The sequence below is a fragment of the Epinephelus fuscoguttatus genome, linkage group LG10 (genome assembly GCF_011397635.1).
Source record: "Epinephelus fuscoguttatus linkage group LG10, E.fuscoguttatus.final_Chr_v1".
Lineage (NCBI taxonomy): Eukaryota > Metazoa > Chordata > Actinopteri > Perciformes > Serranidae > Epinephelus > Epinephelus fuscoguttatus.
Window position 1 is genome coordinate 36,498,328 of NC_064761.1, and position 21,834 is coordinate 36,520,161.

The 21,834-nt window shown below is 40.8% G+C and overlaps 2 protein-coding genes across 4 annotated transcripts in view; one reads left to right on the forward strand and one right to left on the reverse strand.

Annotated features, from left to right (window-relative positions):
• LOC125895551 (pre-B-cell leukemia transcription factor 1-like) overlaps positions 1 to 4,349 on the forward strand; it is a 99,672-nt gene extending 95,323 nt beyond the window's left edge. For both annotated transcript variants that reach the window (XM_049587480.1, XM_049587481.1), the window contains one exon: positions 161 to 4,349. In XM_049587480.1, the coding sequence (XP_049443437.1) occupies positions 161 to 253 (93 nt within the window). In that variant the 3' untranslated portion in view covers positions 254 to 4,349. The remainder of the gene's footprint in view (positions 1 to 160) is intronic.
• A 9,851-nt stretch (positions 4,350 to 14,200) lies between these two features.
• On the reverse strand, positions 14,201 to 20,302 carry med8 (mediator complex subunit 8). 2 transcript variants are annotated; one of them, XM_049588748.1, is made up of 7 exons: positions 20,238 to 20,302; positions 19,761 to 19,882; positions 18,176 to 18,320; positions 17,926 to 18,066; positions 16,948 to 17,035; positions 16,618 to 16,857; positions 14,201 to 14,550 (listed from the first exon to the last, which is right to left on the reverse strand). In XM_049588748.1, the coding sequence occupies exons 1-7, from the start codon at positions 20,241 to 20,243 to the stop codon at positions 14,480 to 14,482; spliced, it is 813 nt and encodes a 270-aa protein (XP_049444705.1). In that variant the 5' UTR covers positions 20,244 to 20,302; the 3' UTR covers positions 14,201 to 14,479. The 2 variants fall into 2 exon arrangements, with proteins under 2 accessions (XP_049444705.1, XP_049444703.1); XM_049588746.1 differs by having other exon boundaries at positions 16,597 to 16,857.
• Positions 20,303 to 21,834: the final 1,532 nt, after the last annotated feature.

A 21,834-nucleotide genomic window follows, 5' to 3' on the forward strand; every position in this document is an offset into this window, starting at 1 on the left:
ACTGTGTGGCGAATAGCTCAAAGTATCCGTTAACATACTACCTTGCCCTCAGGACTTCCATCCGTTGTCGCTTACTGTGTTTGACCCAGCTGCATTGAGTAATGAATATGAGAGTAATGGACTCACCCCCCCTACTGTTGTTCTCGTGTTTTTCTCTCAGGCAAACGGTGGCTGGCAGGATGCTCCAACCCCCTCATCAGTGACTTCACCCACAGAAGGACCCGGAAGCGTTCACTCTGACACCTCCAACTGATCCTCCACCCCCCTCCTTCACTCCTCCGTCCTCTGCTTCCTAACTTCCTCCACCACTGCACCCCCAGACACACCTCCTAAAACTGAAGCTCAAACCCCCATTGGGACTGGACGTGACGTACTGTATGCAGTCACGCGGCGGGACACAGTTGGGGTCTGGGACGACATTTCCATCATTATGGACAGATATTTCACTTTTCCTATCTGGACTACAGTACCGCAGCACCGTTAGCAGCCTGCGTAGGGGACTCATATCCACACTTCACAGTTTGTACAGTTTCCACTTGATGTCCATGTTGCCTCTTTGTATTTCTCTTACATTATATATTCACACAGTAGGCACACAGTTAGCAGCGTAACGCTCCCCACGTCTTGTAAATTGAAATGCTTCCACACTACCTCTATTCGAAATAACAACAGAGAAAACATTTCAAGCGCTTCGGTTTTACAAATTTTTATAATTATTGGAATTTTACTGTACGACGCATCACGCCCTGTCATAACACCTCTGTCTTTATTACTGTGTTCACACATTTTGTTTATCTACAGTGCCAAAGTTCAACCCTGGAGGTGAATTTTGATACGTTTTTATTGCGTCATGTCCTTCCATTGTCCATGCCATATGTTGTTAAGTATCATTATGTTAGTCCAGTCATATTAGTCAGGTAATATCCACGTATTCAGCCTCGATTTATATAGTTTGTATTCAGAACTTCTACAACAGACAATGACATATAAGGCATTTTATATTTTATTGCCAGAGAAGCAGGTTTTCTGCTCATATGCAGTACAATGATAATGCAAAGAATTCACAATTTTTACGCAAGCAATTAAACTGAGTGCGACTCGAGAGGAGAGCTGAAGTTCTGTCACGCTTGTCGGCTGCATTTACAATATTCAAAGAATAATTGACCTGAAAAACTAAATCAATGACAACGTTAACGGCAATTATGGCACGTCAATAAGAATTAAAGCACAATAAAGGCTAATGATTGATCTCGAAGGGTAACATTTGTAAATGTTGAAGAGAAAACAATACAGAGGAAATTTTATGATTTAACTATAGGAGTCGTATATGGAAGAAAAAGAGTGTACATACAGTCAGTGCATTGTCAGACATCGTCAGTGTGTATCAATATAGCCAAATACTGCTGGTAACCAAATCCAAAACAAAAATTGTAATTCAGATTTTAAGGCACCATGTTGCTGGGATTTTACTTTTCATTTGTGGGATTATATTTGTGTCATCATCCTGAGACTGTGTTGGGACATTCTGAGCTCAGATTAAGTTTTTGTGTTTGCTCAGATTATTCTTTTCACAATAAGAGTTTCTTGACATATATATCCCCTTGCACGCTCGGGATTGTGGCACAAATATAACTCCATGCTTCGAAATTATATTTGTGTCATAATCCTGAGATCACAATGGGACATTTTGCATAAAAAAAATAGATTTTTCTGTTTGCCAAATTAAATAATTCTTTGCACGATAACAATATAACATATACTTTGTGTGAGAGCAAGAAAAATCATTCTCAGAATTCTCCATCGCAAGCTCAAGATTGTGGCACAAATACAACTCCATATTTGCGGCATAATCCTGAGACCATGACGGGACACCTATGTTTGTGCTGAAATTAGATTTTTGTGTTATATTATCAACATACACTTTGTGTTAGTGCAAAAAAAATCACGTTAAAAAAATGCTATTGCACGCTCAGGATTATGGCACAAACTCTAAGCACTAACTCCGTATTTTGGAATTATATTTGTGTCATAATCCTGAGATCACAATGGGACATTTTGCACTCAAATTAGATTTTTGTGTTTGCTTAAAATAAATCATTCTCTGCACGATAAGAATTTCTTTACATATACTTTGTGTGCAAGCAAAAAATAAGTTTCAAAATATCCCCGTGCGTGCTCAGGATTGTGACACAAATATGACTCCATATTTTGGAATTAAATTTGTGCCATAAGACTGAGGATGTGCTCAAATTAAATTATTCTTTGCATGATAAGATTTTCTTTTCATATACTTCATGTTGGTGCAAAAAAATCACTTTCAGGATATGACATCGCACGCTCAGGATTGTGGCACAAACACAGCTCCAGATTTTAGAATTACGTTTGTGTCAAAATCCCGGGACCACGTTGGGACATTTTGCACTCAGATTAGATTTTTGTGTTACATTATGAAAATTTCTTTACGTATATTTTGTGTTTGCGCAAAAAATCACTTTCAAAAAATGCCATTGCACATTCAGGGTTGTGGCACAAATACAACTCCATATTTTGGAATTATGTTTGTGTCATAAGACTGAGACCGTGATGGGACATTTTGCGCTCAAATTAGATTTTTGTGTTGCATTATCAAATTTTTTTAATCATACCTTGTGCTTGAAAATATCACTTTTTTAAAAAAAAATCCCATTGCACACTCAGGATTATGGCACAAATATGACTCCATACATATTCAGTGCTGAAAAACACTTGAGGTTTCTCATCCCATCACTCCTGTTCTTTGATAACATAACGAACCACAGTGTTTGTGTTTTCAAGAGTCCCATCACTTTTTGTTTTGACACCACATCCATCAACAGAAACCGATCCAAAATGTGAAATTAAAATTTGTGACCTTTGTTGTATGTACAGTATAGTATGTGGTCTAACATGTATACATGATTACAGTGGTCCTCATGAGATATCAGCATTTACATACTTTGATACCAAAAAAAAAGGCAGAATTTTTATCGTTTACATTGGGATCAGCTTTATCCACGTTTTGTTTTTCCTCTTTTTCGTAGGATTTTATGATCTAAGGTACTAGTGAGCGTCTCGTAATGCTCCAGTACTCTGTATTCAAAGCCAAAAACATGCAGTTGGAATACAGACGTGTTTATAGACATTACAACGGAAACAAATACCCTGATGGCACACAAATCCAGATAATGTTTGGATATATTTTTATGTCTCCATTTTGTGAATAACTTTTTCATTTGATATTCTTTTGCTTTGCTACAGGACTGTTTTTTTAATGCTACCATTATATGTGAATTAGCCCAAGAATACTCTATATACAGTATGTAGATATGCACCTTTACTCTTTTGTTTTTGCATCTTTGAATTTGGATGGTAGCCATTTTAACGCAGCCTGAAGGAGTTCCAAATCCTGATTATTTTGTACTCAGACCACCGAAACAAGCCTGCCTCCAAGATGGCTACCGTCCGAATGAAGGTGACGTGAAAAGTTAGTGTTTGCCCTCCGGATTTGTTTTGAGCTTAACTCACGATAAAGAAATTCAACCCTGAGATCCCGACCAGTCATACAGCCTGACAACCACAGGTATTTTTTAACAGTCGTCAGTGTGTTTGTATTTATTACACATGTATGAAATCATGGATGTTTCAGAGCTACTGTCTGGAGGTCAACCACGGCATGATTCCACCAAACAAACTCATTTGGATCATTGGGAGCGGCTCCTCCTCCTCGACCCATCTGCTCAGTATTACAGTCGAGGGGCCGAGCACCGTTGAAGTGATGCACAGAACCTGCCTCAGTCGTGTCTTCTGAAGTCATTGGAGTGAATTGACAGCACCGGCCATGCAAGGCAAACACAAGGATTGTTTTTGCACCCCTCGGATGATAAGGAAAAAAAAAAAAAAGGCTTAACTCTACTTTTCACATTGCCTGTCAAATATTATCGAAGCTTCATGTAATGATGCTTTTTAGTTTTTGAATATAAAAGGAGAAGAGACATGAAAAGAAAATGAACAATTTGTAAAACATAAAATGTTTTATTTGTTGCATGTCTTTTTGTTCTTCAATAAAATAACGTACTGCAGTGTTTTGAATGTTAACTTCTTTTTTATAAGGATTTCAGAGTGAAATCGTGGAGCCTTTTTCTTGACAGGTTTTAACTTTTAAGATCTCTGCGTATGTAAAAAGGTATCAAATGGAAAACTATTGTCTTTTTAATTCCAATTCAAAACCTGTTTTCTGTGGAGAAAAATAGCTGAAAGGTGTAGGTTTTATGGTCTCTTAATTTGTACTGGCAATGCGTATCCCAAATAAATAGTTTCTTTTGTTGCATAAATCTCAGTTTTGTCTTTTTTCATGTCAAGTTTCACCGCAGATGCACGACTGAATTTCATTCCAAACTTGTGCCTGGTTTCTCCTCCAGACTTTTGTAACAGGGTCAGGGTCAGGAGTCACTGTAGGATACAAGTTTACACGTTGTAGACTTGTCAGTCCGACACCTCTGGATAACATTGCACGTCTCACTTCCAACTATGCTACTGCACGCAGGCATTTTATCACCACTAACATAGCGCCGGAGCTCGGCCGAGCTGCCGAGGGTGTGAAGGGGACATTTTCACAGTTTTCGAAGTGAGTGAAAGCTGTGCGCTCCCGGCAGACAGAAGCCCCCCCCTCTCCTCCCCACACCCAGGTCCCTCCGAGGCATGGTTAATGTGCGTTCCCTGAAAGAGGCGGAATCCACACTTATCTCTCTCCTCCAGATAAACCAGACAGGATGTCTGATTCTGCTCCTCCAATTCATCCGTCCCTGGGAAAGAAAAAAAAAGGGGTTGAAACATTAACTTGTGGATTAGGAAGAGGTTCCCAGGAGCATCCAAAATCAGAGAGCGTGACAGAGACTGTGGGAGTGACATATGCAAACATGATCAAGTGTAATTACATGGAGGAGCCTCCTTGTTTCTATCAAAGGGCCACTGTTTGAGGCATGAAAGGCAAGAAGTGCTGGACGTGTTTAATTTATTCATGTGCTCCCACGAACCAAAAGGCATTGTGAGGCTGATTCAGTCATTACATGGTGAAAAGGTGTAAATCCCATTCGGAGTAAAATCACTGTACGTTCTTTTGAATGTCTGATTCCTTTAACAAATAGGTTGGATAACATGCTACACCGTGACAAATGCTACGCAGGTTTTTAAGGAGACGACACTGATCATTATCCATTTTACATGGTGAGAAGATGCAAATCCAGTCGGGAGCAGAATCAGAAGTCTGGATTCTTTTATCCATTAACAAATACCTTGGCTGAAACAGGTGAAGAGTAAAATGAAACGTACCCTTAAAAAACCCACTGTATTATCTTTCCCTGACATTTTGTTAAAGGCCACTCGCTCTAAAAGTTAACTAGCTAATATCCATTTTAAAAGGAATAAGAATCACATGGCAGCTGTTATTATTTTTGATCTACTACAAGAAGTGCAGGACGTTCCCAGAAATCACTGATCTGATGATTTGTCAAAAGATGCCTTGATGTTCTTGTTTAAATCAGGCACATTTGGTTGGAACGTGGAGGTTTTTGAGATATCAAGGTGACACGAAATTGTGTTTTAACAGCATCTTTTTTGTACGGGAGGGGGCAAAGGAGTAGTGAATGGCACGCTACCTACGTGAGATGCCTGCCAAGCTGCAGACCTCTGTTCAAGACCAACAAACAACAAAAACGGTTGCAATTTAATGAGTCATGGTTGTTTTTTGGGGACCTGTCTTAATGACCCATGGCTGTTTTTTTCTGAGGTGTTTTAGGCACCAAACGTGAGTGTTTCATGGACAAGTCATTGATTTTCCTGCTGCTTTTTACCCCCAAACATGAGTGTTTTAGTGACCCGTTGCTGGTTTTCCTGTTGTATGTTACGCATTAAACATGGGGTGTTTTTTTTGGAAACCATATTTGTTGTTACAGCTGTATTTTAGGCACCAAACATGGGTTTTTGGGGGACTGGTCACTCTTTTTATGGTGCTTTTTAGCCCCCAAATGTGGGTGTTTTTTGGTGACCCATCACTGGTTTTCTTGAGGCATTTTAGGCACCAAACATGGGTGTTTTTAGGGGAGCAGTCACTGTTTTCCCTGCATTTTTTTAAGCCAACAAACGTGGGTGTTTTTGGTGATATATCACAGGTTTTCCTGAGGCACCTCAGGCACCAGACTTGGGTGTTTTTTCCAGAGTGGTCGGTGGGTTGCTGTTTTTCCTGCAGCTTTTCAGTCACCAAATGTGGGTGTTTTTCGGTGACCCATCACTGGTTTTCGTGAGGCATTTCAGGCACCAAACATGGGTGATTTTTAGTGATTGTCATTCTTTTTCCTGAGGCATTTTAGGTTTGTTTTCAAAGCAATAATGCTGCATTTCCTGCTCCAAGGCTTTTAACGAGAACCACGAAGTACGATCACACCCCGTCTGTTTTCACCTCTTTACATTGGCTCCCTGTCTTTTTTAAGGATTGATTTTAAGATATTATTGATTACTTTTAAGGCTCTTCATGGCTTGTCTCCAGATTACATTAAAGACCTTGTAATCCTTTATGAACCTTTGCGCAGTGTGAGATCCTCAGGCAGAGGTCTTTTGTCTGTTCCAGAGTCCAGACTGAAGACTAAAGAGGACAGATCTTTTGAAATCAGGGCCCTGAGGCTCTGCAACGACCTGCCCGAGGATGTGAGGCGGTCTGAGTCACTGTGTTCATTTCAGTGTCTCCTAGAATGTACCTCTTTCAGATCTTGGCTTTAGTTTTCACATTTTATCTTTTACCTTAGTCACCTCTTATGACATTTTAGTTTGTGTTCATTCTCCTTGTGTGTGTGTCCTTGTGTAAAACTAAAAAAAAGGCTCAAATAGGCGATGCACAAAGAATTTAAGGTTTTGTCTGGATTTCAGATTTGCAAAACGCTTTATTGCTATAAGACGACAATTCTCCTGCAAAAATGCAAAAGCACTCATCAACCTCTGACTCCGACGTGAGGGAGGACGGTAACAAAAAGCTCTTCTGTCCTCTTTGACCTCACCCTCGTTGGGTTTCCTACATCTGAGCCTTCTCATCACTGGAGCTTCATATCAATCATCCTCAACCAGACCACAATGCATGTGGCACATACAGAGGTGCTCAGGGCTCGCATTATATCAATGACAATAACAAGACTCATAAAAAGGCCGGCCTTATACACAACGCATAATGTGCATCAGTTATGTCAACGCCTGCCAGCATGATACACACACACACCGAGGCGGCACACATGTGCCTGAGGGAAGGGCTACCGAAGCAGACGATGCAAGGTCTGCGGTCTGAGGGCACGACATAATGGAGAGGCTTTGTCTCAAGGAAACCGTCTGCATTAATAAGATGAAACAAGTCTTCCTCTCCACTGATAGGTCTCCTCAGAATCACTCCAAAGAGAAAAGGCTCTGCAGGAATAGGGTCAAGTAATTAGTGACTGTGGGTGTGTTTCAGTCAGTGTTGCAGATTTCAGATTTGGAAACAGTTCAGTTTGGCAAAGACTTGCCACTGGAAAGCCTCAGTCTCGTATTGCCTATGCCACCCACAGATCTTTAATGAATTCCTCTGATCCCAACTTTCATAAAGAAGACATTTGGAAAAGATTTCACAGATCAGCGTGCGTCATTGAAGCCTTTCAAGTTATTTCAACCGTGGAGCATTTGAATTAGAATTTGCAGTAAATTTCAGCATTTTGGGGTGTGGGAGTTTAAGGCTGTAAACTGGTTCTTTATATTTGCCTAAAGCTCCCATAATGAGCGAGATATGGACCTTATCGTGTTCTTCAATTATAAGGGGGAGAAAAAAACCCTTTAAAACTGTGCCAGGAGATGCTCTCATTAAAGAAACGAGAAAGTTATCTCTCCAAAACATGAATCAAAAATTAAACAAAAAAAAGATTTTTTTGCGCTGATGATCAAGGACATTCAGATACACTGCTGTTGCAATAATTATCGCACTCACGTCCGACAACAAAAGTAGGACCGTTCACGTCGACTCTCATGCAGCTGTGAGCTAATTTGTTTTGAGTTTGTCTCTGTGTTTTCATCCTCTTAAATGTTTTCCCTGCGTTTCTGGACATGAAGTCGTTTGACACATTTGGTCACTGCAGTGTGTGGCTTTGGAGGGAAATCCTGTCTTTTCATAAGATAGCAATGCTGATTATGTTGTCAAGATGGATTTATGTCTGGTAAAAGAAACTGCCCCGTTCCCCCTGCTCTGTGTACCCTGCTATACACTGTATATTGTAATTTAGGAGGCAGCTGTCATATTGAGTTTTCCCATTATCCTGTATGTACAGCGTGGCTCAGACGCAGACTGAATGCACTGGGCGTGACTGTGCCGTCTCTCTATAGCTCACACAAACACAGTCTTGATTTATCGATTCAAATTAATATTTAAATTCATAGTCAAACAGAAGGAGGTTTAAGAAATCTGTTTTTACAGGACGAGCCTGTGGAAAGTCTCGTTGCTCTCAACAGTGAAACACTGCTGACCCCTCATGGTGTGATGGGTGTCGTTCAGAGGCAGAGAGCTCTGACAACAGGAGCAGTGAAGGGTTTGAACATCAGCATCAGGGACTAATTTAGTCACAAAGTTGTATAATTGCCTAGAGTTGGTTCGTGTTGTCACGGCAGCATTTACAAGAGGACCAGATCAAATGCCTTGTGTGAGAAAGCTGCTCTTGATTGGTCAGAATTTCCATGTGGGAAAAATCCAGGAAGTAAAGCAAACGTTGAAGAAGAGTACACTTGCAAGATAAATGTGACACTTTCTAATGTCACAATGGAGGGACAACTACGCAGGTTGATTTTAGCGCTGCTCATCGTGGACTATATTGCTGTCATTGTTCATTTTAGTCAAACCATACAGTTTGAAAACGAGGCGCGGCTCCAACTAGAAAACAATGTTTTGATGCATTGGATGTGCTGAATGTGCATATTAAGGCAGTACAGGAGGAGGTGCACATTAATAATCCTCCAGGACTGTAACATGCTCATGTTTAACCCAAACAATGTGTCATGTGACTGCAGTTGGTTCACATCCAGGTCGGAACACGTTCTCACCACAAACGAACTGCACCAGAGTTCGTTTGTAACCAGACTGAGACCACCTCTTCAAGAAGGTCTCAGTCCAGTTGTTTTGGTGTTATAACTAGTAACTATTGTGCACTAAGGCCTGTCACAATGGCGTGCACCAGGGCCCATGGTAGCTACCTTACCCCACAGGACAAGTCCCAAGTCCTACACTTTGAGTTTCAAGTCCTAAACAAGGAAAAGGCAAGCCAAATGTATTTATATAGCACATTTCATACCTCAAGTGCCTTACAGATTAGTAGCCCAATCACAAAGCCTGCCTCAAAGGTAGGTGTGGTATATATTTTTTCTTCTATATTCATGTTTTTTTTTTGTTTCGTTTTTTGCACCAAAACACTCCAAAAGATCCTTGTATGGGAACACCTACTTGCCGATAATCCCAAATGTAATTCTGACAACAAGTTAAGATGCGAGAAAGTCGCATGGTGTTCACATGCAACATGCTAGTTCTATGACAAGGAGCAAATTAATATTTTAATTGCATAACAGAGAGGAGACGCAGCTGTCACAAGGCTTAGACGTGGCGGCAGTGACGGGTGTAACGTTAGTATCTGAGACTCTTCAGGGAGTGCAATTTAAATCACTGCCTGCATCTTACAGCTCTTAAAGGACGATCAGATAATCAATGTGCTCTTTATAGCTCATTAATTTACTGTAACTCAACAGAACATGAAAAGAACATGCGAGGGGCGTCCAACAAAGATTCATGTGTTTCACCTCTACTACTTCGTTCTCAAACTGTCAGTATAGTAGGAACTCTTAGGAAGTGTATGATGGTGATTTATATCAGTGTCAGATCTAATAACATATTATTCAATATTGGTTTAGTGGAAAAGTTCATTATAGTCCTTGGGAATAGTAAATTCTTTATAAGCAACCATTGGCAGGTGCAGAAAAAGCTAGTGAGAGGATTCCTGAGTTAAATTTTTTTTGTCAAAATAACCACTATCACACTGGATTTCAGATACGACTACTGTCCAAAAATTTGTCTCTCTGTTGCCATACACACACAGGCCCGAAATACACACACATGCACAAACAGGACCTAAACATGCATTAGCTGGAGAGAAAGTACCTCAGCAGTGTCCAGGAAACGAGCTGGCACCTCTCCAGCTACCAGTCCACGCTCCATATTTGGTCCAGGCGGGGTCTTGAGCCGGCGACCCTCTGGTTCCCAACCCGAGTACCTGTGGACTGAGTGACCACCGCCCCACCATGCCCTAGAACAGTGGTTCCCACCTGGTGGGTCACGGCCCAAAAGTGGGTTGCAGGTCCATTCTGAATGGACCACAACTGACTCACAAATGTGTCAGCTCTGTACAAAAATTTAAAAAAGTTAAGTATGATGAATTTCTGATACAGAGGTTTTACTTTGAGGTGCCACTTTCCTGCTGCAGAGAGAACGACTAACGGACAGCTACTTGACAAAGACAGCGAATTAGCATGACGGCGTGGCCAAATGCAAGTACGATACTGAACGTTTTGATGTGTGGACCTTGAAGAAGTAATGACTAAGCAGAAATCTGGACCCTGTGGCTAGGGATGCACCGATCCAATATCTGGATCGAATATCAGTCCCGATATTATCAAAATAGATGGATCCGATATCGGAAAATGCAACCTATACCTGAGGCGATCCTTTCCTTTAAATCTTTTGTGACGTGAGCTACGTCATACGTCATGGAGCATGGAGTCTGCTGTGTGGAGGTATTTCACACTATTTCAACTGCTGCTGCACAATTGTTTATTTTTGTTGAAAATAAATAGTTCATCACTGCATTAATCTGTTTCATCTTGTTTCATGTTATCTTAGGAAAGAACTGTGTAGTCATCAATGCCTGATGCCTCTAGTCTTTTCTCTTCTACATGTAAAGGTATATAGCTTTTTAGGTCAACCATGGTATCGGATCGGTATCGGGTATCGGCTGATACTCAAAGCCACAGCATAGGGATCGGTATCTAAACGGAAAAAGCTGGATCGGTGCATCTCTACCCGTGGCTGGACCAGCTGAAAACCACTGCCCTAGAATGCATGGCAATCGATAACATTATATACATGCACTTGTCAAACTGAATAATAATATAATTCCACTGATATGATGGCCATATGTTCCACAGCAGACATTTTGACATGTCATAAAGCACAGGCGTTACCTTCATGAAGACTCTTCCCATTGCTCTTTTATCCCGTCTACTCCAGATGAAACCTTCTGTACATGGAGTTAGGAATACAGAGTGTCAACGATCTACATATAGAAGGTACATGTGCCACCTTTGCATAACTACAAACGAAATTCCGTCTTCCAGATAATCATTTTCTCAGGCACTTACAGATGAGAGATTATAGAAAACATCTAATAGGACTTGTCTTAAACATCACCCAACCGAAATAACTTCATGTCCTACCTATACGACACCCTGCTATCATAAGTCTCTCAGTCTTCGGAAAGTTGCAAAGCCAAAGTATTCAAATATCAGATGACAAATGGGAAGAAAGTCTCGAACACAATGCCAGACACTGCCTTATCCCATTTTAAACACTACACAGATACTACAAAACATTCCTCGGGAGCAACCCTCTCTCACAGCGTTGTCTTGTGCCCTCAGGTGATATTTCACCAGAACCAGAAGCTATGTTAAACATTCTGGGTGTATTCAAAGCATTAAGACAACATTCCTCTCCTACTGTATCATTACGGCAAAAAAGCTATGACTAATTTCATGGAAAGGAATGACGAATACAACTATCCAACGAATATGTGGCTACATGATCTAACCAGCATGCCACATTTGGAAGGATAAGACATGTCTTAAAGGGCAGACTCCCACAATATATCACACCTCACACAAAGGACCTGAGTTGTAATGTTCTCTTCTACAGTATCCCATTCTGAGTATGAGTTAATAAGCAAGACGAGGGTGATGGATAAGGGAATAGAAGGGGTTAAGGAAGGCCGTATCTAGACTTAGTTTCCCTTTTTTCCATTTTATTTTATTTTCATTCTTTTTCCACTTTATTTACTTTATGCACAGTTAATACACTAATGTTTTGTCTTCTTAACAGCTACATGTTTTCCTGCATTTGTGAACGTATTATTTCACAACTCTTTTCTGTAAAATGAAATGAGCACTGACGCTGCAACATGTGATATGTATTTTCATCTTTGGCTCAATAAAAACTGCCCCATAACTAAAATATACATATTTTAAAAAATAACGTCATTGTGGCTTTAAACCTACACCATGAGTCATAAATATTTTCTTAAACTATTTTAGAGGTTTGGGGATAATGGCAGCCTATTTGGTTGCGATTATTATATATGTTTTATCAGTATATTGGCGGGACGGGGTTAACCCTAACCCTCATGTTTGAATACGTGTATATCATAATCACTGCCTTGCTCTGGAGTTCTCATTCTGCTGTTGGAAATCAAAAATGCAGAAACAAAATTGTTCCTTAATTGCTTTTATGATGATACATTTTCATTAAATATCATCAATCCCTCTTAAAAATCATTGTAAATTAATTGCACATTAAATGTCAGTGGGCCCATCTCGCAAAAGAGGTGCAATGAAATTAGTTTAACAGCCTCAGAGGATCATCGCTTCATTAGGGAGAATCACATCATTGTTTTTGCGTGTTTTGGGATATTTTCTGCTGATCATATATAATAGATTACCTGACTCACTTAAGTCTTAAATATTATCACTGTTTGTTTCTGGTGAGTTGAAATGAACGGAGGTCAGTGGCTGCCTGCAGTAGCAGAATGTAACTAAGTACATTTTATGTACAAACTTGAGGTATTTGTACTCGAGTACTTCAATACTAATATCTGATCATTTTACTTAGATTTTTACACACAAAACATGAAAATGGACGAGTGCGGCTGAGTTATTTCTTCACGCAGGAAAATATCATGATTTCAGCTTCTTAAATTTAGGGATTTGCTGCTTTCCTTTGAATTGTTTTAATTATTTTGATGATTAAATTGATTTTTTTTCTGCATTCAGTACTTTTAATACCTTTAATACATTTTCCTGAGTGTACACACATACAATGCAGGGCTTTTACAGCGTTGTATTAGCATTAAGTACAGGATCTTAATACTCCCTCCCCCCACCAGCTGCCTGTACAGCAGGAAAAACCAAGCAGGAAATCCAAGAATCTAACTCCACTGTATGCTGTAAATGATTAGCTTTAATTCAAACTATACAGCATGGTTCATAGGGAACCTTCAAGACAAGCAAATGCTGCATAACCCTGTAACTTTTGGGTGACAGTGTCGCTGCAAACTCAGTTCAACCTTTCCGTTTTGTGAGGTTTGCAGGATGCTGCCTGTTCGGTCTTTGTTTATAATTTAGACCTCATCTGTGGACGCAAGTGTGACCTTGTGCAGCTTTGAGCTGTCTCAGCAGAGCGTCTGACCATGGTGGCTGACACAGCGAGACGTCTGCCTGTTTGGGGACAGAGGGTGTATGTAGGTCAGCCATGGGCCCGCATGCTGTGACAGCAGCACGGTCACTGTGCTGTGCAGCAGGACAGGGATTGGAGTGGACAGAGAGAGCCGGCGTGGAGAGAGGCCCCCCTCACACGTCAGCACCGATACTTCCTCATTTGCCCCCTTAAACACTTTGACATTATCAGGCCACACAGAGCAACGTCCAGCCTCATTATTCTCACCTTTGGTACTGCAGCAAAACGAGCAAAGAGAGGCAAGAGAAGAAGAAATAGTGAGCAGACATCAGATCATGGTGCGTGTCTGAAATGTTGGGATGCTCATTTGATGGGTGGATATCTGCCCATGTCAAGACACGTAACATGAGCGGTGTTCAATTACAAGGTTACAGATTTGACAATACAAAGCTGAAACACCAGCTGACTGCAAAAATTAACGGCTGTGACACTGTTTCCTGTTTCAGATTCTAAAAAAGGGCAAAATTACTTCAAAATTTTGCAGAATCGTTACTTTTTCAAGGTTTTCAAACAGCGTTACAGATAAAGTGATGCTGTAAATGAAGTCACTGTGCAACCAGGTCGTTCTTTTGTAACTTGTTTTATTGAAAAAGAGTCAATAGCACAGTTCCATATACAAACTATAACAATCCCATGACTGGTGACACACTGCCATCTAGTGGCTAACACACTGAGGCTCAGATGATGTATCAAAAATGAGAAGTGCACCCTAATGAATGAAACAGCTTCACAGAGAACTTCGTTGATCTAATTTATGAAAAAAATGGCATTATATACAGAGGTGAGGTATTAGAAATATTTGCTGCAGGTGAGTCTCTGACATGTAAGAAATGTTGGGTGAAGAAATAAAGACAGAGCTCATCGATTATAAGGATGCATCGAACCAGATGCAGATTTGATGTTTGTCTTGATGCTGCTTGGCATTTTTCCTGAGGAAGGAAAAAAAAAGAGATCATTAATGCTTGGTTATAATGTTTTACATGCAGAAATCTACAGGTCATATGTGGGGTTATTTGCACACAAATTAGTTCCCTTAATTATTATGGTCATTTGAGATTCATTTCTGTCTCGCAGCATCAGCACTTTATACAGGAAGTCAAATAAACACTTACCTTGACCCTGACTGAATGAAATATTATTTATCAGGTCAATCTATTGCAGTTTAAATTATTTGTGAAAGGGTACCAAAACATGGTGTCATCATTCATATAATTCAACCTTCATACTGTATTTATTAAAATATTTTACAGAGAATTTTAAAGGGTGGGTCCATTTTTTTTGTTTTCATGTATCCAACTTAGAACATTTACATTTTGGTCAGAGTACGTACGTTTTAGCGTTGCAATATTATTTTTCTAAGCCCTTCTAAAAACATGTGACCTGATGTAGGTTCCTGCATGACGACGTCATTTCATACAAAACCCCCTCGACCAGCCAATGTGCCTCTTCATGACTGAGAACCGTGTGTTATCAATCGTCTATATTCCTCTTACCGGCATGAAAGCTAAGTGACGCACTGCTGTGGACACCACGTTAGTTCAGATCAGAAAGTCACACAATAACACAAAGTAACAAACCGCAACTCCCGTGTTCTGTGAGGTAAAATCCCCGTTTTTGTCAAAGGAGTCTGGTGACTTTGAAGAGAGCGATATAACGTGTTGCTGTAGCAGTGATGGGATTTCCTCTGTGGTAATTCAAGCCCTGATCACACAGAAAGCATTTTAGCAGCTGGAGGCGGCTTTTTGTAACTGTTTTTAACAAGAATGGAGTTCTTTGCTCGCTGTTCTTGCGTTGCAATGTGCCTCGTGTTTCTGCACTCTAGGCGCCTGCCCTTTTTTGCCAGAGCACCCTGAACTCCTCAAGTTGGAAAAAACCTAAACCGAGAGCACAAAAGTGCCCCACATCATCTCTGCTTTTCCCCCATTGGCCAACTAAAGTTTGGTAAACAATGGAGGAGAAACTGGTGGTAGTGGTTGCTGGATACCCAGAGCTGTACGACTTTACAAAGCACAGTTAACAGTCTCGATGAAAAACAGCAGGCGTGGAAGCACATAAGTGCAGTATGTGAGATGGCCATCATGGAGGAGAAGCTCCTGGACCAACTGGTGGCACTCTCCTTGATCCACCCTCTTTTTTAGGGTCTCATGTACCCACACAGATCTCTGTTTCCCTGTGCCCAACAAACTATTCACTGACAGCCTCTAACCCCCAACCAGAGCTACAGCAAGTACCCTCTGCCTCAACATTTTAAGAACAAGATACTAATTACTGTCAAATAAATAAAATAATAAATGGTACATTGATTACACAGGAAGGTTTGGGTAAGGAGGTGCAGGGGTGGCTGCCTAGGAATATTAAAAAGACGCAGCAAGCGTTTTTTTGCCAGTGGCATTCAATTTAAAAAAAAAAAAGAAAACAACAAAGACAATGCGGTGCTGCTTGCGTTTTGCAACCTGTAAAACACTTTCTGTGTGATCGGGGCCTTTGGGTTGCTCAACAGCACAATATTAAGTATTACTGCCATTTATTCTTGTTTTTGTTTTTGCAAATTACTTCATTTATCCTGATAATTGTATCCTGTTTTGCCTTTAATTGATTGGACAGTTAAGTGTGAAAGGGGGAGTCACAGAGACGGAATGACATGCAGCAAAGGGCCGCAGGCTGGAATTGAACTCGGACCTTTGTGTATAAGGCGCCTGCTTTATCCACTAAGCCACCGACGCCCCAGCTCTCACCACTCTGACATACATCACTGGATGGGCGTTTATTAAAACAGAATACAACAAGAGAGCGCAGATGGACCCACCCTTTAATGTAAAAACCCTGTGCACCTTAAACTCATTCACATCCTAAAATATAGAAATTCAAAGCATCAATTCATCGACCAAACATCGTCACAGTTACACACATACACGGGGAGATGAAGAGCAGCAAGTGGAAAACAAACGGTCAGAGTTGTCCGGTGAAATACTAACCCAGCTCTCCAGGTCTCCTACCTGGCTGCCCTTGCTGCTGTGGAGCCACCGGTCCTCCCATACCTGCTTGCTGGCTTGAACTGCCACCAATGGTGACCTGCTGTAAGGTTGGCCCTCCACTCATCATGGGCCCTTGGCCTGGATGACCAGGGGCCACTGGACCTGGAGGCCTACACTTGGAGAGCCCCTTTCCAAAAGCGACAGCTCCGACCAACGCGTTTGTGTCGGCAGGGTTGAAAGACGGTTTGTTCTGTCGTATTGCTGTAAAAAAAGACATGAAGTGTCAACATATTTAAATGTATAAATACATTTTACAAAGAATAACCTGGAAACATAAAAAAAAAACCATACCTGCACTTTCTGCATCTCTGTCATCACGAGGATTGTTAAGCTTCTCCAACAGATTGGAACACAGTTTATTCAACGTCTGGATCTGTTTCTGTTGACAGAAATATAACCAGGTGGGTTTGAGCGATTAGAAATATTCTGCAGACGTAAACAATGTAAGACTATTCTACATTTTCGCACAGCCTAACTACTTAATGGGATTGTTCAGATGTTTTAAAATAAGTTTGTATGGAGTACTTAGCCATAGTTAATATAATACCTACAGTCAGAGGTGTCGTGCTGATTGTTTAAGTCTCAGAGTGTGATTATGACGCAGTACACGGTTAAATTGTGGCTTGTTTCAAAGGATATATAAATATTGTTCCTACTGTGGCAACTATAACCGATGACGTGATCAAATAATAGATCAACTTTATGAATCTTTCATTATGTTGAGTGTGTTAGGCAGCTCTCAGCCAAACATCTAGCTAAGTAATATTAGGCAATACCATAGATGTAGCAGGTTGAACACAAGTAATTTGAATGATTTCATTTACTCATTTGTGCCGTGCAAACGTAGCTGCATATGAAACATCCACTCTGAGGAAACGTTGGAGCACAGGCATGCAGGGGTCGAACTCATCTAATAGGTGTGACTAAGAAAACGCAGCGAAGCAAGGCTGGATGTCGTAAACAGCAGTCTGGCGGCAAGGTAAAGCAGTAAAATTATTCTAAATATAGCGAACACTCAAAGTGATACTGATTCTTTTTAGGTGGATAAAATACGTTTTGCAGCTACACATGTACACAGCAGTACATTGCTTAGCTTCTGTGGCAGCACTCCTGCCTGTGTGCTGACCAACATCTGCTGCACGTCATACACTGACACTGGATAAGTACCTCATACAACCCCACTTCAAATAATCTGAACAATCCCTTTAACGTTTATGCATGTCAGTAAGACAGCATCAGTCCATTCAGTCCATACAATACCCAGCTGACCTGTGCCACCTCTGGGCCAATTCGTCCTGCCTCTGCACTCAGCTGTTTCTCTTGCTCCTCCACCTCTGGATCTGGTTTAGTTCGCAAGTAGTCTGGTACAATCTCATGGCTGAACACTGGGACACGCTGCTCTGTGAGTTTCTGTAGGGAGAACAAGCAGAGAGCGAGATTGTAAACAGACAGCTCAGAGAGACTGCTTGAAAAACACATGGAAGAAGCAGACGTGTTAGTCGCGGGCTCTGATACTCACTGCTAAATCCTCATCTCGGTCTGGAGACAGAAGCAGCGGTATTATAACCTGGTTGCGAAAAGATGGCGTCTTTTCATTCTTGAGCAGTTTATTGATAGTGTTCAGCTGACCGGATAGCAGAGCAAAGTTGTCCAAAACAGAGGGCCTGAATGACACAAATATATTACAGCATCAGGAAAAAAAACACTCCAGAGGAACATCGTTAAAATCCTAATCTGTACATTTTGATTACAAAACATCAAACATCTTGTGTCATAAGCGTGAAGTTATTTCACCGCATTGCTTTGATACAGTTGGGAAAAAAAGTCTTGATACAACAAACACTCACCAGTCACTTTATTAAGTACACCTGCTCAACTGCTTGTTGAAATGGCAGATAGCTAATCAGCCAGTTATGTGGCAGCAACTCAATGCATTTAGTCATGAAGACATGGTGAAGACAACCTGCTGAAGTTCAAAGTGAGCATCAGAATGAGGAAGAAAGGTGATTTAAGTGACTTTGAACGTGGCATGGTTGTTGGCGACAGACGGGCTGGTCTGAGTATTTACTGGGATTTTCACACACAACCATCTCTAGGGTTTACAGAGGATGGTCCGACAAAGAGAAAACATCCAGTGAGCAGCAGTTCTCTGGGTGAAAATGCCTTGTTGATGCCAGAGGTCAGAGGAGAATGGCCAGACTGGTTCAAGATGACAGGAAGGCAACAGTAACTCAAATAACCACTGGTTCCAACCAAGGTCTGCAGAAGACCATCTCTGAACCAACAACACGTCCAACCTTGAAGCAGATGGGCTACAGCAGCAGAAGACCACACCAGGTGCCACTCCTGTCAGCTAACAACAGGAAACTGAGGCTACAGTTCACACAGGCTCACCAAAACTGGACAATAGAAGATTGGAAAAACGTTGCCTGGTCTGATGAGTCTGGATTTCTGCTGCCACATTCAGATGGTAGGGTCAGAATTTGGTGTAAACAACATGAAAGCATGGATCCATCCTGCCTTGTATCAACGGTTCAGGCTGCTGCTGGTGGTGTAATGGTGTGGGGGAGATTTTAGTACCAACTGAGCATGGTTTAAACACCACAGCCTACCTGAGTGTTGTTGCTGACCATGTCCATCCCTTTATGACCACAGTGTACCCATCTTCTGATGGCTACTTCCAGCAGGATAACGCACCATGTCACAAAGCTCAGATCATCTCAAACTGGCTTCTTGAACATGACAATGAGTTCACTGTACTCCAGTGGCCTCCACAGTCACCAGATCTCAGCCCAATAGAGCACCTTTGGGATGTGCTGGAACAGGAGACTCACATCATGGATGTGCATCCGACAAATCTGCAGCAACTGTGTGATGTCATCATGTCAATATGGACCAAAATGTCTGAGGAGTGTTTCCAGCACCTTGTTGAATCTGTGACACCAAGAATTAAGGCAGTTCTGAAGGCAAAAGGAGTCCAACCTGGTACTAGCAAGGTGTACCTAATAAAGTGGCCGGTGAGTGTATTTACCTTAGCAATACTGTTGCTATGATAGTAGAAACTGGTACAGATTAGTATTTCGATAAAATTGTGCTTTACTTACCATGTTAATCGCTCGTATTCATTTTCCAACTTATAAATGAAACTGTGAAGAGCGTTTTTGACGTGTGCGACCCGAGAAATGAGAGACTCCACCGCCGCCTCCAGCTGCTTCTCTTCTCTTTGCTAAGAGTGATACAAGACAACAAACTCCGTCTGATGAACAAAACCCAAAATACACACGACACACACCAAACAAACCTAACGACAGTCTGTGGTAACCCCAAAGTTTATCAATGTAAATGTTAGTTCAATTTTAAATTAAACCTGAAACGACTGTAATGCTAAACTAGCTAGCTTGAATGCAAACTTATTTAGCTGTTAATGTTAGCATGCTAGCTACTGCTAGCGCTACAAACAAGTCAAACAGAAGCACCGTGTATAAGCGTGTGCACAATAAACTTTACAGAAAATACTAGTAAATAATATAACAAAGTATCACACTGTGAATTACAATATATGAGCATTAAAATGACATTACCTGCATTGTTGAACTACAAACTCACGAAGAAACGCTCCGACCGGTCAAGGCTGAATAACTTCCGGTTCACGTTGTCAAAATAAATGCATGTGTTTTAAATTTGTGAAGCCACTATGCATTTTTCTCCTCCACACGGAAGCATACTAAAATAACAATAAATAAATAAATAAATAAATAAATAAATAAATAAAATAGACTTAAATCCAATTCAATTAAATTATAATTTTTTTTAAATGCATGAAGTAGTGAAATGTAACTAAGCATATTTACTCATGTACACTTGACAGGCAAATATTGTACCACATATCTTCACATTCGGTGATTTTGAATTACAGTTTTTTAGGCAAACTGGAGGACTAAACTTTCCTTTATGGATGGAAAAAAAATCCTCCCACTTCTAAAAATAACTTAGCTGTTTAAAAATTGGATTAGCTGGCAAAGGCATTGTGAAATGTTCAGTGTCCTATTCCTAATTTCACTAAAGCAAAGAATCCCAGTACTCCATCCACAACTGAATCTAAAACGTGATCCAAAACAATAACTGGGGTATATTAAATATTATGTATGTGCATCAACCTAAAAATACAAGGTTTGCACAAGAGATGACAATAGTACTACACACAGCCATTCCACTACAATATTTCTGGTAAAAATATGTAATATTGCAGATAACATTGTAGTGCAAAGGCTGCTGCACTATATCCTGGCCAGCTAATTAGTATTGGAAAATAACTGCTTAATGATACAGAACCAATGTCATGCCCAATATAAGATGAGCATCATTAAGTAAGTAAGTAAGTAAATTTTATTTATATAGCACTTCTCACAGAGAGGACTAACAAAGTGCTTCACAAGATAAAATACAAAAAATACAATATCAGAAACAATGCAAAAAAAATACACAAAAACAAATAAAAAGTAAAGTGCAGCGAAATACAGAGATGATACAATGGACAATTAATGGAACGCATGCCCAAACAGATGTGTTTTTAACTGCTTTTTAAAAATGTCCACAGAAGAGGCTGCTCTCAGCTCATGAGGTAGTGCATTCCACCATTTCGGTGCAACAGCCTTACAGGCTCTATCACCTTTCGTCTTTAATCTTGTGTGAGGAACAGTAAGTAGGTGGCCTTCAGCAGACCGCAGTGACCTGACAGGACAGTGAAAGGACACCAGATCCGTCAAGTATGCAGGTGCTTGACCATGGAGGGCTCTGTAAGTGATGGTTAGAATCTTGTGCTGGATCCTGAAATGAACAGGGAGCCAGTGCAAGGATGCCAGGACTGGAGGGATGTGAGTGAACTTATGAGATCTGGACAGAAGCCTGGCGGCAGCGTTCTGGACTAGTTGGAGGCGGTCTAATGAAGTTTTATTGAGACAGGTGAAGAGAGAATTACAGTAATCTAGACGTGAGGAAATAAAAGCATGGATGATCATTTCTAGCTCGGAATAAGTTAACATGGATCTGAGTTTGGAAATGTTTTTGAGGTGGAAAAAGCAGGAGCGAGTGACAGTTTTGATGTGGTCATCGAAGAGCATGGCCTGATCAAATGTGACCCCAAGGTTTCTCAACTTGGGGCGCACATTTGCACTGAGG

Bases quoted from the DNA above. Each gene is read 5' to 3' on its own strand.
- med8 (XM_049588746.1), bottom strand. The intron at 18,067-18,175 runs GTGAGTATCAGA...TTCTCCCTACAG, and splicing joins ACCGAGATGAGGATTTAGCA to AAACTCACAGAGCAGCGTGT. The intron at 16,858-16,947 runs GTATGGTTTTTT...CTTTTTTTACAG, and splicing joins CAGAGATGCAGAAAGTGCAG to CAATACGACAGAACAAACCG.